The sequence below is a fragment of the Ursus maritimus genome, unplaced genomic scaffold (assembly GCF_017311325.1).
Source record: "Ursus maritimus isolate PB19 unplaced genomic scaffold, ASM1731132v1 scaffold_15, whole genome shotgun sequence".
Taxonomy (NCBI): domain Eukaryota; kingdom Metazoa; phylum Chordata; class Mammalia; order Carnivora; family Ursidae; genus Ursus; species Ursus maritimus.
The window spans coordinates 34,820,829-34,831,765 of record NW_024423897.1 but is presented as its reverse complement, the minus strand read 5'-3'; the positions used below and the strand labels follow the sequence as shown (position 1 = coordinate 34,831,765).

Below are 10,937 nucleotides of genomic sequence, written 5' to 3'. Positions count from 1 at the left end.
ACAGCCAGCGAGAGGGGAACACAAGCTTGGGGGAGTGGGAGAGAGAAGAAGCAGGCTCATAGTGGAGGGCCTGATGTGGGAGCTCGATCCTGACGCGCCGGGGATCACACCTGAGCCGAGCAGGCGCTTAACCGCTGTGCCCCAGGGCGCCCACCCCCTAGCCAGCTTTCAATACTGTATCCTTGGATCTAATATTTGCGAATTGCACTATGATGTGACGTGGTGTAGGTCTGTTCTCATTGACCTTGGGAGGGGTCCTCTCTGCCTCTTGGACATGAATGCTTATTTCCTTTGCCAGATTAGGGAAGTTCTCAGCTACAATTTGGTCAAATATCTCTTCTAGACCTCTCTCTTTCTCCACCCCTTTGGGGGTGCTGATGATTCTGACATTGGAGCGTTTCATTGAGTCAGTAATCTCCCATAACTACATTCTTGAGATTGAATTTTTCAGCCAAGTTTCTGTTTTAGACTTTCTCTTCTACCATCCCATCCTCCAATTCACTGAGATCTGTTCTTCTGCCTCATTTTACCCTGGCCGTCAGGTGTCTAGTTTAGTCTGTATTTGATTTATAGCTTTTAAATTTCTGCCAAGATTCACTCTCATTTCTGGCCCTTAGAGAGTCTATATTCTCGTTAATATTTTCGTTAATATTTTCGTTAATATTTTTTCAAGCCTACACATCATCTTGACCATTGTTACTCTGAACTCCGTTTCTGACAATTTGGTTATATCCATATCCATCAATTCTTTGGTTGAAGCCACACGAATCATTATCTTTTCTTTGCTGGGGGGCTATTTCTCCTCCTCATTCTGATGAGGCGAGAGTTGCGAGGTTGCCCAGAGCCCAAATTAGACCAGGACCCAGGCAGTGTGTACTTGTTTATGGGACCTTAGGGATGTATCGGCTTCTTGATTTCTTCACCCGACCTTTTGGGAGGAGGGGGCCTGCCGCACTGATGCTCAGGCAGCCCTCTTTGGGTAGAGGGTGCCCCGTCCCCTGCGGAAGGATAGGGGATGGGCACAGTGTGAGCTGGTATCAGCTTTTCATTGTCTTTATTCATTGCACTGACTACGCCCAGTAATAGTTGTCCAGTTCTACTAATATTTGCATATTGCACTATGACATGCACTATGACATGATATGTTGTGGTTGACCTTGGGAGGGGTCCTCTCTGCCTCTTGGACACGAATGCTTATTTCCTTTGCCAGATTAGGGAAGTTCTCAGCTACAATTTGGTCAAATATCTCTTCTAGACCTCTCTCTTTCTCCACCCCTTTGGGGGTGCTGATGATTCTGACATTGGAACGTTTCATTGAGTCAGTAATCTCCCATAATCTACATTCTTGAGATTGAATTTTTTTCAGCCAAGTTTCTGTTTTAACTTTCTCTTCTACCATCCCATCCTCCAATTCACTAATTCGTTCTTCTGCCTCATTTACCCTGGCCGTCAGAGTGTCTAGTTTAGTCTGTATTTGATTTATAGCTTTTTAAATTTCTGCCAGATTCACTCTCATTTCGGCCCTTAGAGAGTCTATATTCTCGTTAATATTTTCGTTAATATTTTCGTTAATATTTTTTTCAAGCCTACACATCATCTTGACCATTGTTACTCTGAACTCCGTTTCTGACAATTTGGTTATATCCATATCCATCAATTCTTTGGTTGAGGCCACAGAATCATTATCTTTTCTTTGCTGGGGGGCTATTTCTCCTCCTCATTCTGATGAGGCGAGGTTGCGGGGTTGCCCAGAGCCCAAATTATTGACCAGGACCCAGGCAGTGTGTACTTGTTTTATAGGGACCTTAGGGATGTCGGCTTCTTGATTTTTCAGCCGACCTTTTGGGGGAGGGGCCTGCCGCACTGATGCTCAGGCAACCCTCTTTGGGTAGAGTTGCCCCGTCCCCTGCGAGGAAGGATGGGGATGGGCACAGTGTGAGCTGGTATCAGCTTTTCATTGTCTTTATTCATTGCACTGACTACGCCCAGTAATAGTTGTCCAGTTCTAGAGTTGTTTCAGTTCTTAAGTTTCCTGTACCTCTCCAGTGCCTGGAATACTGTACCAGCCAGTACCTTTCCTTTCTTGATGAACTTTTAGGAGTTGCAGTTGCACTGCTGTAGCATGTTAGGGACTACGTACTCTGTGTCATGGGGTCCTTGTTACTAGCCACTCATTGATCTCATCTTGGAATTGACTTCATAGGACCACTTTTGGTACCAACTCTTTCAGGTCAGGTTCACCAAAAGCATTCTTTGAAATTCCAGGATTTGCATGCAGAAGGTTGGTTGAGGAATGCTTTTGGGATCAGCCCCTGAGAGAGAAGGTGCAAGGGAAACACCCTTAGGAAGGTGCAGAAATTGCATGGTCATGTAGTTGCTGAAGGGGGTTCATTTGTTAGTCATCAGCAGACCACAGGCTGGAAGCTGGGAGAATAAGTGGAGTGGTGAGTGTGCAAGGGATACTGTAGTACTAGAGAAATGAAGGAGGAGATGAAAACTTGTTCAAATAGTTAGCTGTGATGGGGAAGAGAGAGGATAATCAGTAGATGTTCCTGGGGAGACTGGAAAGGATGGGATCCAGAATATAGGTATTAGATTTGCCTTGGGCAGGAAGAGGTTTACATCCACCATCGTAATCAAAGAGGAGGAGTAAGAGAGGTGTTCAGATGCAGATAAGTTTATGGCATTAGTGGGAGGAAGTTGAGGCACTTGTTTGTTGCTTTTGGGAAAGAGCCAGACAAATCAACTGCTGAAAGAAGGGCAGTGATTTAAGGGGAGTAGATATTTTAATAGATGCTGTGGTTAGTGGGAGGAGAGTGCTAACAGGATAGCCACTGGTGTTGAGGGCCAATTTGAGGTTGATGATCTTGATTTTGAAGAATTACCAATTTGTGCAGTTGTGTGACTTTTTTTCTGGCTGTGCTTGATGTAGTGAAAGTGTAAACATTATGCCCAGTGTCTTACGACATTATTTTTTTCTTTTACATAGCCATCAGATCAAGTCACTGCAGTATAGTAACACAGGAGACATGATTCTTGTTGTATCTGGAAGCTCTCAGGCCAAAGTGATTGACAGAGATGGTTTTGAAGTAATGGAATGTATAAAGGGAGACCAGTATATCGTGGACATGGCAAACACCAAGGTAAGCCTTAAACAAAATATTTTATTGAATTTAATTAATTCAGCACACATTTTTAACAACTTGATTGAGTTGCTATAATTCACCCTAAAAATTAGTGTCTTGTTTTAAACAATGTATTATTTCTTACAATTCTGTGGATTGACCAGGAAGTTCTTATGGTTCATATAGTGTCAGTTGGGGCACTAGGATGGTTTTAATGTTCAGTATGCCTCATTCAGTGATTTATAGTTGGTGCTCTACCCCATGGTATCTATCCTGCTTCCAGCCCTGCCCCTTCCCCACTATGTGCATGTGCATACCTGCGTGCATGCTCTCTCACTCTCTCTCTCCCACTTTCTCTTTCCACATGTCTGGTTTGGGCTTTCTAACAGTGTGGTGGACTTAGTGGGGTTTGACTTTTTGCTTGATGACTGGGTTCCATGAAGGATGAACATGGAAACTTTCATATTTTATAAGGTCTGTCTGCAAGTCTTTTTTTTTTTTTTTATAATTTTTTATTTTATTTTATTTATTTATTCGACAGAGATAGAGACAGCCAGCGAGAGAGGGAACACAAGCAGGGGGAGTGGGAGAGGAAGAAGCAGGCTCATAGTGGAAGAGCCTGATGTGGGGCTCGATCCCAGAACGCCGGGATCACGCCCTGAGCCGAAGGCAGACGCTTAACCGCTGTGCCACCCAGGCGCCCCTGTCTGCAAGTCTTATATAGCATTGTAGGGCCAACTCAAATTTGAGGAGAGAAGAGATAGACTCCACCATTTGGTAGGTGAATGATAAGATCACATTGTAGAAGATCATATGGGGAGCTGGTCCCCTGAGTCGAGCTGGATAGGTAACAGACCAGCCTAAATAACCACGGAATCAGCCTGAGACGCAGGAAGATACATCTGGATCTCTACAAATGAACATCTCCAGCGCTGAGTATTGAGGTACCAAGAGGGGAGCCATAAAACCGCGCACAGATATCGGAAGATAAACGGAAGGGGGAGGGAGCCACCGCGTTTGGGGGAGCACGGGGGAGCAGGCGGACCCATGGTGGGCACCCGCGAGAGAGCAGACTGAGACCGGTGAGCTGTGAACGCGTGCCACCAGGCATCTCGCGGAACACCGGAATCCCGGTGTGCTCACGGGATCCAGACTGAGACCGGGAGCTCCCGGAGCGTGCGCGGGGCAGCTGGCGGCTGGCAGGCCACCTGCACGGGGGAGCGGGCGGACTCGCGGTCGGCACCCGCGAAACAGCAGACTGAGACCCTGAACCGGGTGCGCGTGCCACCAGGCTTCTCACGGAACTCCAGAATCGTGGTGTGCTCACCGGGCATAGACTGAGACCGGAGACCCGGGAGCGCGCGGGGCAGCCGGTGGCTGGCGGCATCAGAAACGCAAAGGACAGAGATGCGCCGGCCCTGGAAGTGAGGGCAGGGACGCCGGGTGTGGGGCGCACATCCCGGGACGCTGCAGGGTTGAGCAGCACCAACAGTAACAGAGCTAAAGTGGCCAGAAGGACACGGAGACTCTACCCAAACAGGGTTGCCTGAGTATCGGTGCGGCAGGCCCCTCCCCCAGAACACAGAAGGCAGGCTGAAAAATTAAGAAGCCCACAACCTGGGGCGCATGGGTGGCGCAGTCATTGAGCGCCTGTCTCCGGCTTAGGGCGTGATCCCAGCGTTCCGGAAAGGAGTCCCTCATCAGGCTCCTCTGCTGAGAGCCTGCTTCTTCCTCTCCCACTCCCCCTGCTTGTGTTCCCTCTCTCGCTGGGCGCAGTCATTGAGCGCCTGCCTTCGGCTTAGGGCGTGATCCCGGCGTTCCGGAAAGGAGTCCCTCATCGGGCTCCTCCGCTGGGAGCCTGCTTCTTCCTCTCCCACTCCCCTGCTTCTGTTCCCTCTCTCGCTGGTTGGCTGCCACATAAATAAATAAATAAAATCTTTAAAGAAGAAGCCCACATCCCTAAGATCCCTATAAAACAAGGGGCACGGCCTGGGACCCAGTCAATAATTTGGGCTCTGGAAACCCCGCAACCTCTCCTCATCAGAATGACAAGAAGGAGAAGCCCCCCCCAGCAAAGAAAAGACAGTGAGTCTGTGGCCTCTGCCACAGAAATAATGGATATGGATGTAACCAAATTATCAGAAATGGAATTCAGAGTAACGATGGTCAAAATGATGAGTAGAATTGAAAAAACTATTAACGAAAAGGTTACTGAGAATATAGAATCCCTAAGGACAGAAATGAGAGCGAATCTGACAGAAATTAAAAATTCTATGAGCCAAATGCAGGCAAAACTAGAGGCTCTGACGGCCAGGGTCGCAGAAGCAGAGGAACGGGTTAGTGAATTGGAGGATGGGTTAATAGAGGAAAAAATGAAAATAGAAGATGGTCTTAAAAAAATCCACGCCCACGAATGTAGGTTACGGGAGATTACTGACTCAATGAAACGATCCAATGTTAGAATCATCGGCATCCCCGAGGGGGTGGAGAAAAACAGAGGTCTAGAAGAGATATTTGAACAAATTGTAGCTGAAAACTTCCCTAATCTAGCAAGGGAAACAAACATTCGTGTCCAAGAGGCAGAGAGGACCCCTCCCAAGCTCAACCACGACAAACCTACGCCACGTCACGTCATAGTGCAATTCGCAAATATTAGATGCAAGGATACAGTATTGAAAGCGGCCAGGGCAAAGAAATTTCTCACGTACCAAGGCAAAAGCATCAGAATTACGTCAGACCTGTCTACACAGACCTGGAATGAGAGAAAGGGTTGGGGGAGCATATTTAAAGCTCTTTCAGAGAAAAACATGCAGCCAAGGATCCTTTATCCAGCAAGGCTGTCATTCAGAATTGATGGAGAAATAAAGACATTTCAGAATCGCCAGTCACTAACCAATTTTGTAACCACGAAACCAGCCCTACAGGAGATATTACGGGGGGTTCTATAAAAGTAAAAAGGCCCCAAGAGTGATACAGAACAGAAAGTCACAGCCAATACAAACAAAGACTTTACTGGCAACATGGCAACATTAAAATCATATCTCTCAGTAATCAGTCTTAATGTAAATGGTTTGAACCATCCCATAAAACGCCACAGGGTTGCAGATTGGATAAAAAGAAATGACCCATCCATTTGCTGTCTACAAGAGACTCATTTCGAACCCAAAGATGCATTCAGACTGAGAGTAAGGGGATGGAGTACCATCTTTCACGCAAATGGACCTCAAAAGAAAGCTGGGGTAGCAATTCTCATATCAGATAAATTGGATTTTAAACTACAGACTATAGTTAGAGATGCAGAAGGGCACTATATTATTCTTAAGGGAAGTATTCAACAAGTGGATATGACAATTATAAATATATATGCCCCCAACAGGGGAGCAGCAAGATACACAAGCCAACTCTTAACCAGAATAAAGAGACATATAAATAAAAATACATTAATAGTAGGGGACCTCAACACTCCACTCTCAGAAATAGACAGAACACCCTGGCAAAAACTAAGCAAAGAATCAAAGGCTTTGAATGCCATACTCGACGAGTTGGACCTCATAGATATATATAGAACACTACACCCCAGAACCAAAGAATACTCATTCTATTCTAATGCCCATGGAACATTCTCAAGAATAGACCATGTTCTGGGACACAAAACAGGTCTCAACCGATACCAAAAGATTGAAATTATCCCCTGCATATTCTCAGACCACAACGCTCTGAAATTGGAACTCAACCACAAGGAAAAATTTGGAAGAAACTCAAACACTTGGAGACTAAGAACCATCCTGCTCAGGAATGACTCGATAAACCAGGAAATCAAAAATCAAATTAAACAATTTATGGAGACCAATGAGAATGAAAATACAACAGTCCAAAACCTATGGGATACTGCAAAGGCAGTCCTAAGGGGGAAATACATAGCCATCCAAGCCTCACTCAAAAGAATAGAAAAATCTAAAATGCAGTTTTTATATTCTCACCTCAAGAAGCTGGAACAGCAACAGAGGGACAGGCCTAATCCACGCACGAGGAAGCAGTTGACCAAAATTAGAGCTGAAATCAATCAAGCAGAAACCAGAAGTACAGTAGAGCAGATCAACAGGACTAGAAGCTGGTTCTTTGAGAGAATCAATAAAATTGACAGACCACTGGCAAGACTTATCCAAAAGAAAAGAGAAAGGACCCAGATTATTAAAATTATGAATGAAAAAGGAGAGGTCACGACGAACACCATTGAAATTGGAAGGATTATTAGAAATTTTTATCAACAGCTATATGCCAATAAACTAAGCAATCTGGAAGAGATGGAATCCTTCCTGGAAACCTATAAACTACCAAGATTGAAACCGGAAGAAATTGATTCCTTAAACAGGCCAATTAATTATGAAGAAATTGAGTCAGTGATAAACAACCTTCCAAATAACAAAACTCCAGGCCCGGACGGTTTTCCTGGGGAATTCTACCAAACATTCAAAGAAGAAATAATACCTATTCTCCTAAAGCTATTTCAAAAAATAGAAACAGAAGGAAAGCTACCAAACTCATTCTATGAGGCCAATATTACCTTGATCCCCAAACCAGGCAAAGACCCCCTCAAAAAGGAGAATTACAGACCGATTTCCCTAATGAATATGGACGCCAAAATCCTCAACAAGATACTTGCTAATAGAATCCAACAGTACATTAAAAGGATTATCCATCACGATCAAGTGGGATTCATACCTGGGATGCAAGCGTGGTTCAATATTCGCAAATCAATCAGCGTGATACATCATATCAACAAGAAAAGACTCAGGAACCATATGATCCTCTCAATCGATGCCGAAAAAGCATTTGACAAAATACAGCATCCTTTCCTGATTAAAACCCTTCAGAGTGTAGGAATAGAAGGTACATTTCTCAATCTCATAAAAGCCATCTATGAAAAGCCTACTGCAAATATTATTCTCAATGGGGAAAAGCTGGAAGCCTTTCCCTTAAGATCAGGAACTCGACAAGGATGCCCACTCTCGCCACTATTATTCAACATAGTACTAGAAGTCCTTGCAACAGCAATCAGACGACAAAAAGGGATCAAAGGTATTCAAATTGGCAAAGAAGAAGTCAAAATGTCTCTCTTTGCAGATGACATGATACTCTATATGGAAAACCCAAAAGAAGCCACTCCCAAACTATTAGAAGTTATAGAGCAATTCAGTAACGTGGCGGGATACAAAATCAATGCTCAGAAATCAGTTGCATTTCTATACACGAATAACGAGACCGAAGAAAGAGAAATTAGGGAATCCATCCCATTTACAATAGCACCAAAAACCATACGTTACCTTGGAATTAACTTAACCAGAGATGTAAAGGACCTATATTCTAGAAACTATAAATCACTCTTGAAAGACATTGAGGAAGACATAAAAAGATGGAAAGATATTCCATGCTCATGGATCGGAAGAATTAACATAGTTAAAATGTCCATGCTACCCAGAGCAATCTACACTTTCAATGCTATCCCGATCAAAATACCGAGGACATTTTTCAAAGAACTGGAACAAATAGTCCTTAAATTTGTATGGAACCAGAAAAGGCCCCGAATCTCCAAGGAACTGTTGAAAAGGAAAAACAAAGCTGGGGGCATCACAATGCCGGATTTCGAGCTGTACTACAAAGCTGTGATCACAAAGACAGCATGGTACTGGCACAAAAACAGACACATAGACCAATGGAACAGAATAGAGAGCCCAGAAATGGACCCTCAGCTCTTTGGGCAACTAATATTTGATAAAGCAGGAAAAAACATCCAGTGGGAAAAAGACAGTCTCTTCAATAAATGGTGCTGGGAAAATTGGACAGCTACATGCAAAAGAATGAAACTTGACCACTCTCTCACACCATACACAAAAATAAACTCTAAATGGATGAAAGACCTCGATGTGAGACAGGAATCCATCAAAATTCTATAGGAGAACATAGGCAGCAACCTCTACGACATCGGCCAAAGCAACCTTTTTCATGACACATCCCCAAAGGCAAGAGAAACAAAAGATAAAATGAATTTATGGGACTTCATCAAGATTAAAAGTTTCTGCACAGCCAAGGAAACAGTCAGAAAAACTAAGAGGCAGCCCACGGAATGGGAGAATATATTTGCAAATGACACTACAGATAAAGGACTGGTATCCAAGATCTACAAAGAACTTCTCAAACTCAATACACGAGAAACAAACAAACAAATCAAAAAATGGGCAGAACATATGAACAGACACTTTTCCAATGAAGACATACAAATGGCTAACAGACACATGAAAAAATGTTCAAAATCATTAGCCATCAAGGAAATTCAAATCAAAACCACACTGAGATACCACCTTACACCAGTTAGAATGGCAAAAATAAACAAGGCAAGAAACAACAATTGTTGGAGAGGATGTAGAGAAAGGGGATCCCTCCTACATTGTTGGTGGGAATGCAAGTTGGTACAGCCACTCTGGAAAACAGTGTGGAGGTCCCTTAAAAAGTTAAAAATTGAGCTACCCTATGATCCAGCCATTGCACTACTGGGTGTTTACCCCAAAGATACAGACGTAGTAAAGAGAAGGGCCATATGCACCCCAGTGTTCATAGCAGCAATGTGCACAATAGCTAAATCGTGGAAGGAGCCGAGATGCCCTTCAACAGATGACTGGATTAAGAAGTTGTGGTCCATATATACAATGGAATATTACTCAGCTATCAGAAGGAACGAGTTCTCAACATTAGCTGCAACATGGATGGCACTGGAGGAGATAATGCTAAGTGAAATAAGTCAAGCAGAGAAAGACAACTATCATATGATTTCTCTCATCTATGGAACATAAGAACTAGGATGATCAGTAGAGGAAGAAAGGGATAAAGAAAGGGGGGTAATCAGAAGGGGGAATGAAACATGAGAGACTATGGACTATGAGAAACAAACTGAGGGCCACAGAGGGGAGGGGGGTGGGGGAATGGGATAGGCCGGTGATGGGTAGTAAGGAGGGCACGTATTGCATGGTGCACTGGGTGTTACACACAACTAATGAATCATCGAGCCTTACATCGGAATCCGGGGATGTACTGTATGGTGACTAACATAATATAATAAAAAATCATTATAAAAAAAAAAAAAGATCATATGGGATGAGAGATGTGGGTACAGCCATGTTTGGAAACAACATACTACGAATCTACTATGTACTAGGCTTTAGTACAGGAACGAAAGAGGGTCTCATTAACCTTTTATATAAAGATTTTTTAGTGAGATAATATTTTAAAATTATATTAAATATCAATTAACTATAGCTGCATAAATGCTATCAAACTTAATGGATGATTTGTAATTGCTAACATATCTGTGGGACGTCTGGCCGTGGCTCCAAGCTACAGTTAATGTCTAGGTCTGTTCCATGGCGCTCTGTTCCTCCTTGCACTAGTGAACTGCCTGAGGGCATGTTTTTCACATAGTGATGCCAGAAATGCAAGAAGGAAACTTCAACTCGGGAAGCACATTTCAGGCCTTTGCTCATTTGTCCATGGATATTCCACTGGCTAGAGCAAATCACATGACCACGCGTTAACAGTGGAGAAATTTGCCCAGGCCTTTCTTTTTTTAAGATTTTATTTAATTATATGCCAGAGAGTGAGAGAGAGAGAGGGAGAGAGAGCACAAGCAGGGGGAGCAGCAGGGAGCCCAATGCGAGACTCAGTGCCAGGACCCTGGGATTATGACCTGAGCCGAAGGCAGACGCTTAACCGACTGAGCCACCCAGGTGCCCTGCCCAGGTCTTTTTTTTTTTTTTTTTT

At 43.9% G+C, this 10,937-nt stretch overlaps 1 protein-coding gene across 1 annotated transcript in view; it reads left to right on the top strand.

The window, feature by feature from the left end:
• WDR70 (WD repeat domain 70) overlaps positions 1–10,937 on the top strand; it is a 292,600-nt gene that overhangs the window by 87,206 nt on the left and 194,457 nt on the right. The window contains exon 8 of the mRNA XM_008692622.2: positions 2,990–3,143. Coding sequence (XP_008690844.1) covers positions 2,990–3,143 — 154 coding nt within the window. The remainder of the gene's footprint in view (positions 1–2,989; positions 3,144–10,937) is intronic.